Below are 22,821 nucleotides of genomic sequence, written 5' to 3'. Positions count from 1 at the left end.
TGTATTCAGTTCGTTTAACGAGATTTACCTTTTAGAAGTTTATTAGCTTATTAAACTTTAAACAAATGAGCTTTATCAAATTATTAATGAGTTTTACTTTTTAAAAATTCATAAGCTTAACAAACAAGCCTTATCAAGCCTACTAATAAACAATTACTATAGTGTATTGTTGACTCAAGAAGAATGGCACGAGTGCAAGAATATTTCTTTGAAGCTATAGGATTCCACTTCCCTTAAGTCAGATTGAAATTAACTAGATTTCTCCTGAGGACAGTGTCAAGGTTTAAAGATCTAGGGTCCTTAGTTAATTAACCCCCTTCTGGTGCGTGGCCGGCCGGATCTAAGATACGACGGCCCGGGGTCTTCAAATTTTAAAACAATCTGCCCGGATTAAAAATCAACAGCGCAGGTCTTCGAACTCAGACCATCCACCTAGATCTAAGATCGATGGCGCGGTTCTTCGAAATTTATTTGAAAGTTTTTTTTTTCTATTTTATTCATTTTATTTTATTTTTATTATATATGTATATAATATTATATGATATTATATGTAATATAATATACATAAGATATCATATTATAAGAGGAGGAGAGTTTTGTACGGTACCTGTTTTAACTTCCAAAATGTCCTAAGATAAAAGAAGCCAATTAGATAGCAAAATAATCTAGGAGATATAAAGGTGTTGAACATATGCAGAAACTAAACTAAATCAGATACGGAGAGAAAAATAAACTGAGGAATGAACTTGATGCTAGTACAAAACTAAAGGCTAGACAAACATGAATTTAACTTCAATATGAAAAAAAGCTAAATAATAAAGATACAGCTAGGCAGTAGATTTGTAAGAACTGATAGTGTCATATTGTTAAAACAAAATTACAAGAGCTGACTAGAAAGTCCTCAGAATTATAACTAGAAGATACCTAACAAATTCAAATTAAAATCACAAATCCATGAAGAGAACAATCTGATGGACCATAATTGGAGGCAAAAATCAAAACTTTAAAAAGGCATTGTCTAGAAACAGAACAAAAAATGGATGCTAGAGAAAATGAAATAGTACAACCCTTAGGTGTGATTGGAAATGAAAAATAAGGCCAGATCAGAAAAATCAAAAGTTTATAAGAAACTCAAAAACCATTTAAACCATCAATCTGCATGCCTCATCAAGTAATTGAATTTTTTCTTGGGGGTTGTTTGTTTGGACGTATTTGGAGTAAAGCAAATGCAAAGACTTTGGGATTGCATGTATTTGGTTGGAATAAAAACAAATACTTATTTTATAAGAAATTTAGATTGCCCCTTTTAGGTTATTTTCAGTGTTTTTAAAAATATTCTGTAACATGAAGTATAGAAAGTTATGAGTGGTCACAATATTATCCCCGAGCACCCCGCCATCTACGTCGCCTTCATGGTCACTCATAACATCCATCATAGTCACCGTCTGTCATGCCTAGATCGTGCATCTATCGTTTGTTGTTGCCAGCATCCACGATGTCGCACCTCCCATTTTTCATCTCCATCCCAGCATTTATCATCCCTGTCGCCCACCTGTTGTAAACACACCCCAACAACCCCAATTCCGTTGTTGCTTCTATGTTTGGTCAAAAATTTTGATCCATTTTGCTTCCAAAAAATCTTCTTAATTTGACTTACAACCAACCAAGAGTATTCCATATGCATTGTATTTACTTTATATTGCATTTGGGATGTATAAATTCTAGTAGCAACCAAGCAGTCCCTTAAGAAAACCCTCATTAGAAGCCATACTTTCTCTCTTACAGTAAGTACTAATTACATAACAAAAAAATAAACACAACTTGTTAAAGATAAACACATAAAAACACAAATATATGCCAAATTCATTAAATACAGAATAAAACGCAACTGACCTCTCCAAACGCCTCAATCGCTGACAGCCACTCCTCTGAGTATGGAACAGCACTCAAATGAGGTTTCAAGAGGGTATTTTCTTGCTTCAAGTTGTCCAAAGATACCCTTTTACTGCAAGAAAGTTTCAAAATAATCAAGCAAAACCAACTTTCTGTTAAGCCAAAAGTTCAGAAGCATATGAGATAATTACACTGGCATCAATCCATTCTCTTCTACTGAGCTAGTCTCATTCCTTAACTCACACAATTGAAGGTCATTTTGGGACTGACACTCTTCTGATGCTGCAAGTTGAACATCCGATAAGGAGTTCCCAGGGATAGTTTGCTGGACTTGAGATATTGTATTGTGGAAGTGTTCGTTACCATTCTGAACACCACCCTCTTCTGTTGAATCCTCATTGAGCTTTTGGAAGTGCTCGTTACCATTTTGAGATAATTCTTCTTCTGAAGCACCACAAACAGCGCTTATACTTTCAAGCGTCTCCAAGCTAGTGTCAGCAAAAGTCTCATCTCCTGCATCTTTATGCATAACAAGCTCACTATTCATAACTGGGGCATGCACATACAATGGTTTTAAATTGCTTTCATCCAAGTTTTGTGGGAAGTGCATTTCAGATGAGGTGGGACAAATTTCAGTTGCAATGGTACCAACGGAATACTGAGAAGAATCACTGGTGCTCTCAAAGCCATTAAAATGCTGAACATTTCCGATCATCCCACCTCCCTCAGTCCGAGGATTACAGCTGATCTGTGACTGGGAACAATTTTCATCAGTTAATTCCCTTTCCATTGTTCTTCCATTGTAAGGTTTCCCTAGAAGTGTTTCTCGAGTTTTCACATCCATATTGAGGCTCACCGACAAACAGTTGGTCGTAATCTCTTCCGCAGCATCTGATAGGCAATTTGATCTCCCACAAGCATTGGATGATATCATACCTTTTTTATTGAACTGTTTTATCTCCATGTTTGCATGTGCTTCAAAATCTGAAATTGCAAGATTTGAGCCTTCTGCACTCAATAAAATTGCTGTGCTTCAAAAATCAAAGATAGACTTTGGCTTTAGTTGAAGTAGTACCTTTTCTTGTTTGTCGCTCAGTTTGAGCCATTGGAGGCTTAGAAGGAGCCATGCGCTTAAGATTGACCAATTTTCTTAGGGACTGAGCCTTAGATATGGGCAATTGAGAAGTTCTATGGAGTTGAGTGCTGTGAGAGGAAGTAACCATTTTCTGAAAAATTAAGAAAATCCAACTTAGTGAGAGATATAAAGACAAAACCTTTTTAACACAGACGATTTATGATGCAGTGAGATTCAGGACATGAAGAATACATCCAATATAACTTCTTTAGATTGATGGAAAATGCTCTTAAATAGACCATAAATTTCAACTAGAAAACTATAGTGAGAGCGTTGTGTAAGATCTGGTGGTGCTTCACTTCGATCTCACACATTGTCTCGTTGATGAGGGCATGTTCTACGTTATCAAGCGCCAAAACACGTGCTAGAAGCACACGTGCAAGAAACATATAGGAGAAACGCTTGAATGATACTTTTGGTTGGTCTAAGTTTTCAAAGTTTGCGTGAGAAGGCTGTCTCTCTCCTGCGCTCAGCTCTGTCTCTGTCAGCAACGCTCAACTCTACCAGTAAGCAGCACCGGCACGCACTTTCTAGATTGGTATATTTATTCAAACATTCCCAAAAAAAAAATTCAAAGCAACGGTGACATATAGCTTGCTCTAATCAGGGGTGTCAATATTTGACCCGACCCGAAAACCTGACCCGAAGGTCGGGTTCGGGTTAGGGATTTTCACATGTTTGTAAAACCAGGTCGGGTTCGGGATTACCCGGAACTCCGAAATCAACCCAGGTCGACCAGTTTTTAATTAATTTAGGAGAGTTTTAAAATATTGTTATGAAATAAGTAAATGATATTTCTAAAAAATAATAAATATTGTTGCCCAAAATAAATTAAGCTTGATTTATTTTAAATTGATTGAAGTAAATCTTCCCTTAATTTGATTTAGGATTAAATAAATTGAATTAAATAAAAAAAAATTTAGTAAAACATACCCGAAGCAGGTCGGGTTTGGGTTCAGAAAACTGACCAGTTTGTAAAAATGGCTCGGGTCGAACAGTGTCAGGTCAGTTTCGGGTTGGACACGAACCGGACCAGTGACCCGATTTTGACAACCCTACATCTAAGGGCATCATTTTCTCCTCACCCCAATCATGCATGTCATAACGCTCGTCTCTCCTGTCCACCTCCATCAGTTAATTAAAATTTTACTATATTTAATTTAATTAAACGTGCATTGGGATTTAAATTATTCATAAAAATACATAATTAATCAAAAAAAAAAACTTAAATCAAGGAAATGCTATCATCAAATTAAAAATGATAAAATAAACGTACAAAATCTATATTTGTAAAACTTTTAATTATATATATATATATATATATATATATATATATTATATTATATTTGCACATTAAAGTGAGATGGCTTCTATACATCTCATTGAGCTTTACACTTTTAACAGTACAATTCAATCTCAACATTAAATTATACAACCTTTATTTTTTTGTGTAGTCAAAGAAGTGATGGACTTTCTTCTTTCTCAGTGATTCCAACAATCTTTGCTAGTATGAGTTTAACAATATCCTTCGAGGTGTGGTTCCAAATTCTAAGAATATACTACAAAAATGTTCTTCGAAGGAAACCTAGTCGTACGAGGCTATGACATCTTCTATGCAAGAATGAATTTTTCTCTTAATCCAAATCCTACATAGTCAAAATTTTATTTTTTGCTGTCATCTTACATCACTTTAGCTAAGGGAATTCCATGTGAGAGGAAAAGGAAATTTCCACTTTCGGAGGTATAAGTTATTCTGTGCGGCATCTGGTCAGGAAACACTCGTCCGGATATGTGAGTGTACACATTGTATACACATTTGTACACATTGTATGTAAAATCAGTGTACACCAACGATTAAAAAGGCGTAAGAGGCGTACGCACTAAGGCGCGACTTAAGGCGAGGCGAAGCATTTGCGCGTTGAGGCTTACGCCTCGTTGGATTCGGCGGAGCATGCGCTTATTTCACATGGGGCGTATGCTTCGTTTCGTAACGCCTCGAAGCGAAACAAGCACCCGCTTCGATTTGTAAGTATATAGACCGAGCGGTGAGAGTCATATAAGAGTCGAGTATTAGGGTAACATACCTGCTTCTGCTTCGGGTGAGAACTGAAAAGGCGAACTCCGCCAACTTGGAGCGAACAGTTCGGTCAAGGCGATCGAAGGTAACGATTTATTTCTTCTTCTTCTCTTGCTTCCCGTAATCTTCCCGTCATTTGCTTCATGTCTCGCTTCTTCTTCTGCCAGCTTCTTGTAATCGAAGGTTCTTTTTTCACGGGTTAGGTAACGATCTTTCTTCCCGTTATTTGCTTCATGTCTCGCTTCATCAGATTGTACATGCCGGTAACCGCTCATTTACATGCTCGATACATGCTCAGTACATGCTCGGTTACAGAGCAAGTACATGCTCGGTACACGCTCGGATCTGAGGCGGTACATGCTCGGTACGCCAGTATTGAGCATTAAAACAAGCAGAATTTCAAAATTACTCTTATAATAATAATTTTTGTAGAATGCCTTGGACCCCCCAGCAGACTGGATATTTTTTTGTTTTCATGTTAGTTTTAATTATTGGTTTTTGGTAGTACAAATAATTGTTAAAAATATATCATATTGTTAGCAGACTATAGTGGCACAAGAAGGAAAGATCCTGCATGGAAATATGGAACTCAAGTTGAAGTGTCAGGCGAAGGTGCAAAGAATGGATATGTTTTAACATGAAATATAAATTTCTGTGAGAAACGCATAACTGGTGGCGTCAAAGACATTGAAGGATTATCTAGCCTGCACTCATGTCAATGTGGGACCATGGTGCAAAAGTTCCTGATGAGGTGAAGAAGGAATGTACAATTTATTTAAAGAAGTTTGCCACCAACAAAGGAGTCACACCAAAAGATATGAAAGAGATGATAGGAAACTCTTCTATTATGGATCACAGGCATGAAGGTTCAAGTACTGGAAGCCAATCTATGTTCTTCTGATCAATGGCAGTCGGGGGCCCATGGATAGATTTATGCTAAATATTGATAACGACAAAAAACATAAATACTCAGGATATTCAACCTCAACAACTACAAAAGAACTTCAGGAATAGAGTTTGTTTGGAATCTCCATATTCATTAATGAAAATGGAATTCCATTTAATATGTTGTTAGGAGTCCGTCGTGGATCAATATGTTACGATCTGTTGGAAGCTATGGAAAAGGATTAACACTTCCCAAGCATGTATGGCTTAGGACTTGGATGCTGAATGAGGAAGGTTAAGACAACTTCAAAAAATGGTGATGATGTTAAGAAGACTTGGATTGAGACAGGAGAAAGTGACAATAATTCAGATGGTTGGTCAGATATTTTAACATAGAAGTATTATTAATTTCGTCAATAATCCATATTGGAACATTTTTTCTCAAAATCAGTAGATGCCTTCAGCTTTGTAGGATGCACAATTATTGTTTGAAATGTTGGATGAAGTTTGTGGAGGAAGTGGGAGATGCCTTAGTAGTACAAGTTGTTACTGATAATACAAGTGCATACAAAGCTGCAGGAGAAGAATGTTAATGGAGAAGAGGCCTCACCTTTACTGGACTCCTTGTGCTGCACATTATATGTGACTTGATGCCTTGAGAGGTTGGGACACGTTGCCTTCAATTATAAATCAGCTCTATTAAAGGCCAAATTCGTTAGTAAGTTTAATATACAATCAATTCTTGGGTACTCAGCTTGATGAGAAAATTCACTGACAAGGAAATTATTAGGCCCTGCTGTTACAAAGATTTGCTACTTCATATTTAACATTGCAGAGATTCAAGGAGTTAAGACAACCTTTGAAGCAATGTTTGCTTCTAAAGAGTGGGATAAAAATTCATGGGCCAAAAATAGAATGGAAAACAAGTTAAAAGATTGTTATGAAAGAAGATTTCAATTTTGGCGCAGTACAAATTATGCTTTGAAGACAACAGGACCATTAGTAAAGGTGCTTTAGAATGGTTGATGGTGAGAGGGCCCCGGCTATGAGATTTATTTATGAAGCAATGAATAGGGCTAAAGAAGACATTAGCAAAAGAATTGGGAGGTCAAGAAAGTGCCTACAAAGAAATATAGGATATTATAGATGAAAAAGTGGGATCGACAATTACACCAACAACCTACATGCTGCTGCGTACTATTTAAATCCCCAATTTCATTACGATAAGGATTATCATGTTGACAAAGTGGTGAAAACCTGGTTTGTATGCATGTATGGACGGACTCATTTCTGAAGAAGACTATCTCAAAGTGAATGATCAACTTGAGGAATTTTCATTTGAAGAAGGGAATGTTTGGATTTAGAGCAGCACAGCATGCTACAAAACACGATCTCCCTGTATGTTTGTAGTTGTGTATTTAATAAATTTTTAATGTTAATATTTATGTTCAAGTCTTCAACTTTAACCAAATATACATAAAATATTATGTTTGAACTTCATGTAGAACGTTGTTGGGCTCAGTTTGGATGAATGTTCCTGAATTGAAGCTTTTGCAGTTAAAGTTCTTAGCCTAACGTGTTCGGCTTCTGCATGCGAGCGTAATTGGAGTATCTTCAATCAAATTCATACAAAAGAGAAGAATCGATTGCGGCAGATCAAATGAACAAACTAGTTTTAGTTATGTTTAACAAAAAATTGAAAGATAGACATCTCAAATTGGCAGAAATCAAGAAAATATTGAGATGAAATTGACCCTATTTGCTTGTGTGATGAGTTACAATCTGATATGAATGTGTTTACTCTAAGAATGCTGATGTATCTGACTCTGAAGTTAAAGCAGAAGGAGAAAGTCATGTCAATGAAGAAGACAATGAAGCAACTACTCAAATATATAAAAAAAAAAGAAACAAAGTGGATTGGAGCTTCAAAAAAATTTAAAGGTATTCTTAAATATAATGAAATTATTTTGTATGTTACTATTGTTTCATTTTAAAGCTAATGAAATATTAACTGATATAGGAGATAAAGGAAAAAATATTATAGATGAAGAAGAGTTGGAAGATGACTTTTACATTAATTATGAAGATTCTTCTGAAGACAATCAAAGTGATGATGAGCCTGCTTTGGGTCTTGATCATAAGGGGATGTTTTATTTTTAAGTGAGTTTATTTTAAATCTTGTATTCCAGTAATATTATCTTAAAACAAATCTTCAAATTCATAGTTAACATAATATTCTGATATTTTTTGTCATTATTTATAATTTTAAATTAATTTATTTTAATCGTTTTGAGGCTTACGCCTCAATCCGCCTCGAGGCTTACGCCTCGCCTCGTCTCGCTTAGAAAAAACGCCTCGATTCCCGATTTCGCCTTTAAAACCTTGGTGTACACACTACACACAGTGTGTACACTCACAGTCTGGACCGTTCTTCCCGTTCGAATGACAAACAAAATAATTTCTCAAAAGTTTGAGGAAGCGTGATACACATAACTAAACCAGTTTAGCATAATTGGCTTAATTGAACCCTAAGGAACAGACGATCAAGTGAGAAATATAGCCGAAAAAAGCATATGGATCAACGAAATCAACTGCAACAAGAGAGCGACCGAGGAAAAAAACGCAAGCAGCAAGGCGATCAAAAGGGAAAATTTTGGGGCCAAAAGACACGAGTCCACTCTCACAAGGGAGAAAAAGTTTAAATTTGCTATGTTTGTTCATGTTCACCAAAGGGGAAGAAGACCATGTTGACAGAAAATCTCAACCGGTGGGAACTCTAAACTTTTAAAATGCCCCTCAAATTACCATAAAATACATTCAAATCGACTTCAACATCACCCCGATGATGGCCGTGTTGAATGTAAATCTCAATCGGATGGATTAATATTTAAATATCTATCAAAGATCTAAAGCTCCATATTTCCCAATAATATTAATGTTTAAAAATGAAATAAAACACCTAAATACTTAAAGCAAAATACTCATCCACCCTCCGCAACAATTTACCGATGTGGACAAATCTAAAAATCACTTCAGCTCAGAAAGAGTGAATGTCTGGTCGAGAATATCATTAGGATTCATTCTCAAACCGTATTTTGCCAGAAAAGCCATGACACATGTCCTCTAACTGGTGGTTTTGCTATCAAATGACACCACACGCAAAACAATTACGACCGGAACCCTCTGTCCGAGCATTTTCGCCAAATGACACCACTAAATTATGGTCATGGTCAGATCCCATATGTTCTCTAATGACGCAAAAATTTTTAGTAATGAATCAAAAATATATGATCGATAGGGCACAAAGCCATTTGTTAACTAAGGTAGTTTCAAATTTATCTCCTTAAACAAATATTCACCGAAATTCTACAAGGTATCCTTGGGTGAAGCAAATCATGATTGTCGACAAGGAACCATCTCTCAGGTTGGGTCGACTACCTTCTCTGACTAAGTAGACCAGAGATCATGAAGACCTAGGACGACAGAACTATGAGATCTTGATCAGGTCTATCATAATTCCCCCCACCATCCGCTTTAAGTGCGTGGTGACATAAATTTCAATTTTCAAATACTAAATTCTACTATTACTATACACGAGAAGCTATGTATCTGTGGATAATATATATCTATACGACAACTAGCCTTAATCGAAAATTCTCTCTCATTAAAAGGAGGGGTAATTAACTATAGAGGCTTGAACCTATAGGAAATTTGAACCCAGTCCATAAAGTCCTCGCAAAATGAGGGCGGAATCTCCGGGTAGTGTCTTATTTAAAATTCAATATGTCTTCTGAAAATTTGCATTGGAACCTATTCATTAAAATTATCCTCAACGACCCAAAAAAAAGGGGGCCATGAAGAGGCTGAGAGTAAATTGTTGAAGCCCACAATATATAAATATATAATGAATATTAAACATAGAAATACATGAATATATAAATAAATATGAGGTACATACATAACTATGAATGCATGCATCTACACCACAAGTATAAATACAATATATAAATGCAGGTATGATGATGAAAGGCAGATATTAAATCATCAAAAAACAAATCCTCCATGTCCATTCCAACCCACGATAAGAAAATTATTGGGTTGAAGTCTATGTTATGTGTTGATAACCGATAGTAAAGCTTATGCCAAAACCAATAAAATGTACCCCAAATAGTTAGGATAAGACTATGATGACATGCACCGATACACCTATTTATGAATGTGTGTTGTATTCGATACACCTAGATTAAAAAAGATACACCAATTTATGAAGAAACTGATACACCTATTTATGAAGGCGTGTTGTATCCACTGAAGTGCTATGGAGAGTTCTTGAAAAGAAAAGAGTTAATAACGCTTATATTCAAATCATTAAAGATATGTATGAAGAAATTGATACATCTATTTATAAAGGCATGTTGTATCCACTGAAGTGCTATGGGGAGTTCTTGAAAAGAAAGGAGTTAATAACGCTTATTTTCAAATCATTAAAGATATGTATGCAGGAGCTATTACTTGTGTTCAAACACAAGGTGCTTTAACCAAGTATTTTCCTATTTTGGTTGGATTACATCAAGGATCAGCCTTATGCCCATATCTTTTTGCTTTAGTCATAGATGTTCTCACTAGACATTTGCAAGAGGATGTACCTTGGTGTATGCTTTTCGCTGATGATATATTTCTTGTTGAAAAGACTAAAGAGGGAGTTGAAGGTAAACTTGAATTATAGATGTCAACCTTAGAGTCTAAAGGTTTTCGCCTGATTAGACCGGAGAAGATCGGAGAAGGCTCGTAGAAGATATCAGAAGGAGCTCTCGTGTGGGGAAGTCGAAGAACGCAACTGCGGGCATCGTTTGGTTGGGTTTTAAAGGCGTCGAAGAGCAATAAATTATGCTCTGCGAAGGATTTCTGGTAAGTGACATAACCGGCGCCGCATGTACAGTATTTCAACGGCATTTCTATAGTATTTGTGGGATTTAGAAAGAATTTCGGCGGGATTTCTGGGAAGTATAGCAGATAGTTTGCAGGTACTTCAATTTTTTTATTTGGCATATTTTTGTATTTTATGCAGAGGTCAACAATATTTTTCCACTTTTTATATGTAACCAAACAAGCACTAAGTGAATTCAGATGATGGATAAATTCTACAAGATTGTATCAAATGTTAGCCAATTGTCAAAGTATTCAATTGATTGACTCATCATACATACACTAAAAATTACACTAATAAAAGCTGCTTCATCTTTTCTGAAAAAAATTAGCTCCTATTTCACCTTACTGACCCAACTACAATTTTTCAAACAATAAGAATATGGATTTTTGGATCAGCCATCTTCCTTCTTGATTCTTTCACATTAACATAGACCAGCTTATGAGATTTATCTACAAGCACTCTAAGTATGATAGCTTATTCCACTTTCTTTATCTATAAACAGTACGAAAAGCATTTTTGGAGTTTAGCACTTGTGTCCGTAGTAAAAGTTTTAGCTATGGAAAATATGGAGTCTATTCGCCCTGAGCACAGCTCATTGGTTGGGAACTTTGTCTCTATCTATGAGGTTGTGTATTCAAGTGCCGGTGCTATGAGGGGTGTGGGAGTTTGGCTTTATAAGGCTCAAAATTCCAAAAAAAAAAAAAAACATATGGAGTCTAACAGCCAACTCGTTATCCATTGGCGGAAAGACAATTGAAGTCATAAGGCAGCGCAGAGACTTTTCAAAATTTGCAAGAGACTTAAGTAAAAAAAGCAAGGCAGTAAAAATTGGTACCTGTTGAAAGAATCCTAGTGATGGAGAAGGCATCCTCAAAGCAGAAGGCCTAGCTTGGATTGGCGCAGGTGGCAAACCAGGAACATTGAATGTTTGTTGAGAACTTGAAAAGAATATTCCAGCAGAACCAGAAGAAGTTGTCTCCATTGTTGATTCAGTTGAGGGTGATGGGCAAGAATTCAGCTTCAATAAAATCGGGTCCTTCTCAAATAGTGGTTTTGCTGCTTTTTCCTTTTCCAATCTTACTTGTGAAGAAGGCATCTTCAAGGTTGATTGCTTGGCATGGATTGGTGCAGGAGGCAACCCACGAAAATTTTGTGCATTTTCTTTAACTACGAACGTCATGCCTGTATGGGCAGAACAACTCATCCTCCTCTGTGATCTATTTGAATATGATGGGCAAGAATTCAACTTCAATATGCTTGTATCTTGCTCAATCTGTACTTTTGCTTTTTTTTCTTTTTCCAACATTCTATGCAAAATTTGAGTCAAGATTGCATAACGTATATTGATCAACTTCAAAAAATTCAAAATGATTTAAATATGGTAAAAACACTGAGACGCGCCATAAAAAGATTGCTTATACTTGAAAAACAACACGTTCAGGATACAAGCAAGCAGCGTCCAATTTTGGCACATTTCCTGTTATGCCTTTTGTGGATGGCGTCTTTATCAAGGTCTGTGGGAATCGAAACAGCAAGTAAAAGAGAAAATACCAGATTTAAAATTTACAGAAATGCCATCATTGGGAAGTGACAACAAAAAAAGATGGAGATTTCAATAGTACATGTCTCCTTGATCTTTTTCCTCCTCTTCGAATTAACGTGATTTCTTAGGGAATTGACAAGATGATGAAAGGGTATTGTTTTTTTTAAAGGACCCAACGTGTCTCTAAGACTTCATTTAAGACGGCTTTTTAAAACAGCTTTTTATTAAAAAAATAATTTTTTTTACTAGAAAGCTGCATTAAGTAGTATAAAGTCATCCCAAACAAAACCTAAGTATTTCGGTTTCTTGGGATTAGAAATCATACAATCAGTAGAAGTGCAATAGTGACAGAATTGAGATGTAGGCTATTGTAATCGGGGAAAAAAGAAAAAGGACTTGAGAAGATGAATGGGAGTCAATTTCCCGTAATGTAGGATACCGAAAGGAAAAAGAGAAATCAAAGAAAAATTTTCTTTTAATTTATAATTCATAATCATCCAAATAGCATTCATTCAACTCCTATTTATAAAAAAGAGTTACAATATAAAATCAAAACTTAAATCAAATCTAAATAACTCTTAAAAATTCCATCACCAAATTTTAAAATAAATATAATCATGATAATAAATTTTAATAAAAATTGAATAAATCCTTAATAATTTAGAATATTCTAGAATATACAGAATTGTTTTCAATGTATGTCAGATATTGCATCAACTTCTATAGACCTATAGTACTCTTCTTCCAAAGAGTTAAATATAACCCCTATCTTGGTAGTTTGGCTTCTATGGAGGAGCGGGGAGGTCATAGAATCAAGGTTGTGAAAACAGGATCGGACAACGAACCGGAAGGAGAGGTTTATGATTCGACCAGGATTGAACCGAATGACATAATAAATAATATTATTCTTAAAAATAAACAAAATTAGCATTACAATATGACATATATTTTTAAATTTAATATAAATAATTTCTAATTTATGTTATAAGTTTAGATATAATTCATACTTATGAAAAGTATACAAAATTTACATTATAAAAATTAAATCTATAAATTCATGTCATATTATTTATTATTAAATAATAGATAAAAATTAAAATAAATCAATTCTTATATTCTGTAATTAAATAAAATAAAAAAATAATAGATAAAAAATAAATATTATTTGCATCATTAAATTTTAATTAAAAACATATATGTAAAATTATGTAGTACATATATAGTGAACTTGAAAATTTTACCTTAGTTTTTAGTCCCACAACACCTAGACACTATATATTAGCATTATTTTTTTCTATATAAGCATTTTGATTCGTATGGAAAAACAAATCACATGATATGTTGGGTCATGTGATAAAACATAGTTGATAAAGCATTGTTGATTCTTATTTAACTAAAATTTAAATTAATTTATTAAGTGAAATATTTAAATATAAATTTATTATATTATTTCATTTGATTAAATATGAGCCGAACCGATTCAAATTTATATGGACTTAAACGGCCCGGTTTTGCAAAACTGGCACCAGTTCGAGCGATTCTCATACGGTCAAATTTTATTTCTGTTTTATACACAGACCGAGCAGGCTGGTAGGCCGGTTCCCAGTTCAATCGGTTGAATCGGCTAGTCCGGTCCAATTTCAATAAGCTTACTTGCAATGTTGACCGCAAGCAGATGGGTAGGAGAGCAAGAATTTGTTCTGGTTAAAGATCAGTTTAAATCTATTGAGGTGGAGTTCAAAAAATGAAACATTAGCAAGCAGGATCATCAGTTATGGTGTGCCGAAGTAGCGGAGACAAAAGAGACAAGATCAAGAACCTCAAGGCCGTAGGTTGGTCGTGAACTCGGGATCAGACGGGTGGCTTGTGCGAAGTCTTACGTTTTAGCACGTACGGGTGCCTGAGGATGACAAGGCGAGCTAGAGCGTGCTCGGTGCTATAGCTTGTCATGCAGGAGTTGAAGCTGCAAAAGGCATAAGCGTGCGGTCATGAGAGGAGTAGTGGCGGATGCAGGTGCGCGTAGGTTAAAACACACGGGAGCGCAAACTGGAGCTGTGGATCGGAACACACAGAGGAGGCCGTTTGTGAGCGGGATTGGGCTCAATTCAGAGGTTTGCTCGTGGAGTTAGTGCAAGGAGCAAGTCGGATCGCAGCAAGCACACATGTGGTTCTTTGTTCCTTAAATAGGACCAATGTAAAGATTGTTGTTTATTGGTCTGATTTTAGATTATGTTGTTCCTAGATTATATCAAACTAATGTAAATCACATATATAGGATGATGTAAGTGTCTCTTATAATAGCCCACATTAAATAAAGGAAAATGTTTTTCCTATGCAAGCTCTCCCTCTCTTCTTGATCTTGAATGAGAGATGGAGAGAGATGGAGAGAGATGGAGAAGGACCTACCGAACCCCGAACCTATGCACATCAACCTGTTTGTTCGAATCGTGTCACCAAGATGCTTCAAGTCCACCAGATATGCTCCCACGTAGATCATACAACCACGCCCGTGGCACCATTGCCGTTCTTGCTCCATTGTCCGCCTCACGAGAAAGGAATTGTGAAGTCAGACCTCCTGCCCCGCACACAAACAATTCCATGTGAGCACGCTCGTCTGCGGTATCGACAACGAATGGCTCCTCTCTTTCTTGATTACAAGAACCGTTTTCTTCTTGTTTTGCCGGTTCAGCTCCACCATGCTCTGATACCACTTGTTATGTCATTCTTGGTAGAAAGAAGTTTTTCTTGAACTTTTGGGAAGAAAGAGAGAGGGACAAGGAAGGGAGAGGAATAGCAGCTCACAGGAATTCCAATTCCTTTATTAAGGGGTTATTACAAGAGGGAGTTATTACCAATGTTTAAAATTGCGTAATCAAATATTGAGGAGTTTTTTGTTCGTGAGGCGAGGCGTAAGCCTCAAGGCGTTTTGAGGCGTAAGCCTCAAGGCGTTTTGAGGCGTAAGCCTCAAAATAAAAAAATTACGTAAACATAAAATGATAAGATTTGTATATACTGATGAGTAAATAATATATAAAGCATAAAAATACGCAATATATGAAGTGAAATCAAAATATCCCGATAATAAGATAACATTAATACAATAATATATCGGTTTGCTGGGGGTCCAAGGCGGTGATTTCCGAAGGCAGCGCCCCCGAAACAAAATTTTATTATAAGAGTAATTTTGAAGTTCTGCTTATTTTTAAAGTTCGTAAGTTATTTGTATGGAAAGATACCAAGCGGTACCGAGCATGTACTTAGCAATACCGAGCATGTACCGAGCGGTACCGAGCATGTACATTAGCTTTTTTTTATTATTAGAGGCGGACGCCTCTCAACCATGAGGCGAGGCGCGCCTCAGTAAACTTGAGGCTTACGCCTCAAATCCTGAACTCATTGCGTGGGCTTTGAGGCTTAAAGGGGCGAAATTGTGCTGAGGCGCGCCTTGAGACGTGCCTCTTATTGCGCAATTTTAAACCATGATTATTACAAGGGGCACCTAACATCATCCTATACAACATGCATTTATAAGAATTTACACTAATGTGATGTCATGCAAAAACAAGCAAATCTAAATCAGACCAATACACAACCTTAGTATTAGGATTGTGTTTTTTAAGATTAGATGTAGGATTTTTAGGAGGGTGATTTCTGGAGGCAACGCCCCCGAAACAAAATTTTATTATAAGAGTAATTTTGAAGTTCTGCTTATTTTTAAAGTTCGTAAGTTGTTTGTATGGAAAGATACCAAGCAGTACCGAGCATGTACTTAGCAATACCGAGCATGTACCGAGCATGTACATTAGCTTTTTTTTATTTTTAGAGGCGGACGCCTCTCAATCATGAGGCGAGGCGCGCCTCAGTAAACTTGAGGCTTACGCCTCAAATCCTGAACTCATTGCGTGGGCTTTGAGGCTTAAAGGGGCGAAATTGTGCTGAGGCGCGCCTTGAGACGTGCCTCTTATTGCGCAATTTTAAACCATGATTATTACAAGGGGCACCTAACATCATCCTATACAACATGCATTTATAAGAATTTACACTAATGTGATGTCATGCAAAAACAAGCAAATCTAAATCAGACCAATACACAACCTTAGTATTAGGATTATGTTTTTTAAGATTAGATGTAGGATTTTTAGGAGTCATATAAATTTGAATTTAAGTTGTTTGATTTGATTTTGTTATCCTATTTTTATAAGTAGATGGTGAATGAATGCTATTTGTCTGTGCTTTAATTATGAGTTAAAGTAGGAATTTAAATTAGTTTCTCTTTGTCAGACTGTTTTTCTTCCTCATAGGTAATAGACTCTTGATTTCTCTCTCTAATCAAAAGAGCATGCATCTCGAGATTGCACTCAATATTCTTCTCTTGATCATATAGTTTTTAATGGAAAAAACTAGATTAGTATAACATAACCAAAATTCTGATTATGATGGGACTCAAAATTGTTGGATTTGCTTTGAGACAAGTGCAATACAAATTTTATTGATTACTCATATACTACACTCATATCAAAGTAAATCTAATAGCTTTGAGGCCCATATTAAGCCAAAATACTTCCAAGATACTTGAATTTTGATTTTAAAATGCCAAGAAACTTGAATTTTGAGAGACATCTCCTTGGTTTCTTTAAAAAACTGTTGCCCATATTCAATTTCTCAACTCTCTAAGTTATAAGCAAATTTTAAGAGAAATAGAAGGAGATCGATAATCTCAAACTTCTATAAAGAAAGAATAGAGATTTGAAGAAAAAAAAAATCAAAACCTTAACCCAATATCCTTAAAGCATATGAATTTCTTTCTCGTTTTTATGACCTTTGTAATCCAAATAAGCTGACCTATGCAAGATGCATAAATTATGCCGGAAAAATATCACAAGCATAAAAATTCACCTTTGGTGGTAGAAAATTTTTCTTATATGGAATTAGTGTTATGAATATATTAGCACATTTCATCAAGCCCACAAGCATCTAAGTAAGTAACATTATTATTGATATGATTTAAATATGAGTGAGTGAAGTATATGCTCTGGATGATTGTAAGACCCATATATTTTTTATTACACTAAGAGCATGCATGTTGAATATTTAACTCTTTGGACATGCTAAATATTTAAGATATGTTAATGAAGTAGTTCTATACAAGCTTATTAAAATCAGACCGGACTGGCAGGTTCGACTGGTTGAACTAGGAACCGACCAACCAACTGGTTCGATCTGTGTATAAAACCGGAATAACATTTGACCATCCAAGAACCGCTTGAACCGGCAGTCGAACCAGAGAACCGATTCAAATTTTGCAAAATAGGGTCGTGTTAGACCGGTCCAGCCGGTCCAGGCGGGACCGGTTCACGGGCCAAGATCGCAAAATTAGGCGGAGATCTCCGCCTCCTGCGGAGATCGAGCGGCCCGACCAGCCCTTTAGAACATTTTAGGAAGCGTTTTTTAGCGTTTTGAGAGGGAAATTTGAATGTAGGGGCTGTTTAGGGATTTCCTTTTGATTTGTATGCATTAAATAGTTGTTTTTCCTAGGGTTTGGACATCTTGAATTTGGCTGAAATTTGAGATCTTTATGTTAAATTTATTTATTTATAATATTATTACGAACTGTGAATCTCTCCTTCAGATTTGTTATCCAGTCCAATTTTCACAAACTTCATTACAAGTTATATTGTTCTTCTTCCACTTCACAAGTCAGCCTTCAACCGTTGTCTTATTCTTCAACTTGTTCAACAATTCCCTCATTGTAAAAGTTTGGCTTCCCGCTCTGTCAATATTCTGCTTGGACTTATCAGACGGGATTGAATTCTCCTCCTTCATCCCCACATCCGCTTCCTCCACCGGCTTCCTTTGTTTCGAGTAATATGTGACACGTCCGAGACCTGACTAGGCGCCTGCAGCACCTCGCGCTTGCACCGCTATGGGTCCAACCTACCCACACTACCGCACCAAGCTCGCGTTCGCCTCGCAACGAACCGCTCCGAAAGCTCTTCCTGCTCCCTTGAATACAAGAATCTTCCTTATTCCTCAAGATCGCCTCAACGAGGCTCTGATACTTATTATGATTCTTGCATGAGGAAGAAGAATCTCTTCTTCTTGATCTTGAATGAGAGAGAGGTGGAGAGGGAAGAGAGGGAGAGCTTGCACTGGAAAAACCTTTTCCTTTATTAAATGTGGGCTATTACAAGAGGCACTTACATAAATTAATAGATACAATATATATATAGGATTTAAATAGTATGATGTCATGCAGAAACAACCTAATCAAAAACCAGACCCACAAATAACTAAAATGTGATAAAATTAAAATATATCATAAGATAATTGATGTCATCAAAAAATTATCTTGATCGGGCACGAATTTCGAGGCAAAAATCAAGTTGGAAACTTCCAAAATTAAATCTGGGATCATCTGAACTCTGATTTCAACAAACTTAAAGTCAAACTGATCGTCTCAGAAATACAAACCCAACGACACCAAAGTCAACTCAATCTGAGCTCAAATGAGTCCAAATCAAGAACCCGAAGCATTGTTGGAAAGTTCGAACCACAATTTGAGTTACCAAACGGTTTCCAAATATGATGTTTTGATAGTCGAATCGAGCGGCTCGACGAGACGAATCCAACGAGCCCAAGATCGTCGAATTCCGACATCATTAAGACCTTCAAATGTCTGACGGACGGTACACGATCAAGAGATTCAATATCGGCCGTCCATCCAACCACTCCCCCATTTACCCTGATCTCTCAACAATTTACAAGTCATGCAACTCCATAATATCTATAAATAGACCCCTCATTTCTCATGATGAGGGGGGTCAAGCAAGAGGTAGAAGAGAATAGGAGGGAAGAAACTCCTCGACAACCGTCGGTATTCTGCCCGACTTCCACGTTACGCCGGAATTCTGCCCGATCTCCAAGTGACGCCGAAATTCCGCCCGACTTCCAGTGACGTCGAAATTCCGCCCAACTTCCAAGTGACGCTGGAGTTTCACACAAACTCCAGGTGACGCCAGAATTTCGCCCAACCTCCAAATGACGGTGGAGTTTCTCCCGAACTCCAAGCGACGCCGGAGTTCTCCTCGGCCGCCAACTGACGTCAGACTTCTACCCGAAGTCGAACCTCTGCTCGTCGCCAAGTTTCTACCAGATGTCGGACTTCTACCTGTTGTCGAACTTTCGCCGGATAAATATCAAAATTGGGATTTCCATCCATAGTTGAACTTCTACCTGACATCTTCCTTTTGATCTCCATCGTCAGACAACGAATTTTACGACCTCTATCTTCAATCGACTATGGTCCTCCTGACTTACGTCACCCACCGACTACAGTTCTTCCGACCTCCGTCACCCACCGACTACGATCCTCCAGACTTACGTCGCCCACATACTACAGTCCTTTCGACCTCCGTTGCCCGCCGACTACGGTCCTCCAGACTTATGTCACCCACTGACTACAGTCCTTCTGACCTCTGTCGCCCGCTAACTACGATCCTTCTGACTTACGTCGCCTACCGACTACAGTCCTTCAGACCAAACAAGCACATCAGCAGAGACTCTTTGCATTCTTATCATATAATGTATTATATAAGATGTACATCAACTTAAGGCCTTCCCCAAATGAAGGGCCTAATTTGTAATCAACTGCAATACTAGTGGATTCATTCAAACTAGGCTAGGCCCCGTGGTTTTTTTTCCCTTTTTAGGGATTTTCCACGTAAAAATCTTGGTGTCTCATAAATGCTATATCATCTATCTTTATCTATGTGTGTGCTGGATCTTCTTACAACGCTAAGATATTAAACTTTTTATTTCTCTACCGCCGCGAATATTCCAGGACGCAACAATAATTAAGAGCTTTCTAAAAATAATCTCGAATTATTTTTAATGTTTGCCTTGTATTGGAGCAATGAAGACTTGAAAGTTGACGTAATTAGAAAAATTCACTACTTCAGATAGATGAAGAAGGCACTAAACTAACCATCGACATTTGCAGTCCATCATGTTTTGATGTTTCTGTTATAGAGAACAAGTTGGCAGCCCTCTTGTTGCTACTTCTAGACATTCGAATTGCATGTTCTTTACTCAAAAAATTTTCTTCAAGATTATTAAGCGGCGGCCTCTTACTAGAGTTATTAAATTCCGTCATTGAAGAGCTCTCCCCATTGGTCTTCGATAAAAGTCTACTGCTTCGCCTGGTGACTGAATCACTGATTACGGACAACTCAGCTGAATCTAGCACACCTAGTTACGTAAACAAGGTCAGAACCTGAAAATCGATATTTCAAGTGGAGCTTGCATAACAAATCACCTTCTTCAGTAAAAAAGGCCGGGTTCCACGCTAAGCTTTTCCTCAAGTTCAATTTTCCATCTTTTCTACTCCTCTTCGATGCAACAGGTGACATAACTTCATTCTCAGGGCAAATGTTCTCATTGCCTCTCACATCAGGTGTAGCACAAAAATGGCTCTCTGGAAAGTACTCATTCAAGGTACCTGCATCACATTACGAATAAAAAATGTATCTTTACTCTGTAACTATTATTTAAAAAGAACAATCATATAAGCTTCCCAATTTGGTGTGAGGAAAATAAGCAGAAACCCTAACCCTAGATGAGAGGGATGGCAAACTAATAATACCCGATGATCTTCTTATCTCCATTGTGATTCAGCCACGCCGATTCAATTTCTCCACGTCCTTGAGGTCTTCTCGACCTCTTTCGATCTCTGTGAACTTCTGTATTATTTTGTTCTTCAGTTGCTTGAAATTAAATGGTATATAAGCGGGAAAATACGACGAATATTTTCGAAAGGACCGATGGTAGGAAGCACTACCGTGAAATCACATACACGATACACAACACAATACATGCGAACTAGCCAACCAGGATAAGCGCGTGAATTAGGCTTCCTTTGGCACAGCTGTTTATTAAAAAACTGCTTTAATGATTTGTAAGCTGCTATACAAAAGCTTTCACTTTCAAAAATAAAATACTTTAAAAAATAGTAAGAAATTTGTCCCAAATAAAGCCTAAGGTTTTGTTTGGAACAGCTTTCTTACTACTAAAACAACTTGTTAATACAAAAATTTCTAAATAAAATAACTTTTGTATTAAAAAGTTGTAAAAAACGATATGTCAAACGAAGGCTAAGTTTGAAATTAAAAACCAATACTATTGGTAGTTGAATGCCAAAAGTATGTATGTCAATAAATGATCCAACTCGAATCGGATAAAAAAAAATCATAATTAAATTGGCTTATTTAATTAGGTTAGGCTCAGGCTTTCCTAATAATTTATTAAATGAGTAGGATTCAAATAGATTTACGAACTCATTTTTGATCTGAAACTGATCCATATAATATTTTTCCCTTTATTTTTTTACTTGTTAGAATAATCTTTTTATTTTTTATTAAAAATCATAAACTTTGTAGTTAATAAATTAAAAATAAATAAATAAATAAGGATTAAAAGATTATGCTCGGGTTATTAAGGTTACTAGCAAGTTATGTTTATGTTGGTGTTACTGACCCTTTTTTTCAATAGGTTAGGTTCATTTAGGCTTCATTTGGAACGGCTTTCTCACTACTTCTTAAAACATATTTCTAGTAAAAAATAAAAAATTTATAATAGAACTTTAATTAGATTATGTTAGGATCAATTTCAAGTGGTACTCAACATGTCCCATCAACCCTTTTCAACACCCCAAGCTAAAGGGTTAAGTGGTTAACACATTTTATGGAATTTTAGGGAGCATTAAAATCTATAAAAAAACAGTTTCATAATATAAGGGTAGAATATTATTATTATTACTATCCTAATAATTAGATGATATATCATAATTTATATAACTATAATAGCATTAACAATTTTATTGTTTTTAAACTATGATGCCTCAAAGAATTGTTAGCCAAATTATTGAAAACTAACTGAATTACTTTTCACCATTAAAGATATAATTCAGCATCCAAATCATAAGAAAATATCATGATAAGCTGACTGTACATACCATTGGTTATTTTAATGATTTGTAAGCTGAACAAATCTGATTTCCACAATGAAATAAGGCATGCAGTGTCTATTGTTGAAATAAAGCTGCAAGCTGTTATATATTCAACAAGTGAACGACCAAATTGCGATGAAGGTAATTTCAGAACCTACTTAGGCTTCTCGTTTGGGACGATTTTTTTATTGTTTTCTAAAATGAAGTTTTAGTTAAAAAATAAAAAAAAATTATACTAAAACGGAATTTTAAAAAGCAATAAAAAAACAGTCCCAGACGAATCCTTAATAGTGGAAATCTTCTTTGACATTTTTGAAAGCGTTTTATACTTCATGGAATATCAGTACAACAATCA

At 36.2% G+C, this 22,821-nt stretch overlaps 1 protein-coding gene across 1 annotated transcript; it reads right to left on the bottom strand.

The window, feature by feature from the left end:
* Positions 1-572: 572 nt before the first annotated feature.
* LOC110098171 lies at positions 573-21,341 on the bottom strand. Its single transcript, XM_020824906.2, has 10 exons — positions 21,105-21,341; positions 20,778-20,960; positions 20,448-20,710; positions 12,367-12,434; positions 11,756-12,227; positions 2,969-3,119; positions 2,257-2,877; positions 2,085-2,175; positions 1,894-2,005; positions 573-629 (listed from the first exon to the last, which is right to left on the bottom strand). Exons 1-10 carry the CDS (start codon positions 21,124-21,126, stop codon positions 573-575), a joined length of 2,040 nt encoding a protein of 679 aa, XP_020680565.1. The 5' UTR covers positions 21,127-21,341.
* Positions 21,342-22,821: the final 1,480 nt, after the last annotated feature.

This window comes from Dendrobium catenatum, unplaced genomic scaffold, assembly GCF_001605985.2.
Source record: "Dendrobium catenatum unplaced genomic scaffold, ASM160598v2 fragScaff_scaffold_231, whole genome shotgun sequence".
Taxonomy (NCBI): domain Eukaryota; kingdom Viridiplantae; phylum Streptophyta; class Magnoliopsida; order Asparagales; family Orchidaceae; genus Dendrobium; species Dendrobium catenatum.
Note: the sequence above shows the minus strand (reverse complement) of the source record. Positions and strands in the feature narration are given on the sequence as shown.

Excerpts from the sequence above, each read along its gene's own strand:
- LOC110098171 (XM_020824906.2), bottom strand. The coding sequence starts at position 21,126 with ATGGAGATAAGAAGATCATCGG. Across the intron at positions 20,961-21,104 it reads GGAGATAAGAAGATCATCGG|GTACCTTGAATGAGTACTTT; the intron begins GTATTATTAGTT and ends AATGTGATGCAG. Across the intron at positions 12,228-12,366 it reads AAATTGGACGCTGCTTGCTT|AATGTTGGAAAAAGAAAAAA; the intron begins GTATCCTGAACG and ends AATTTTGCATAG.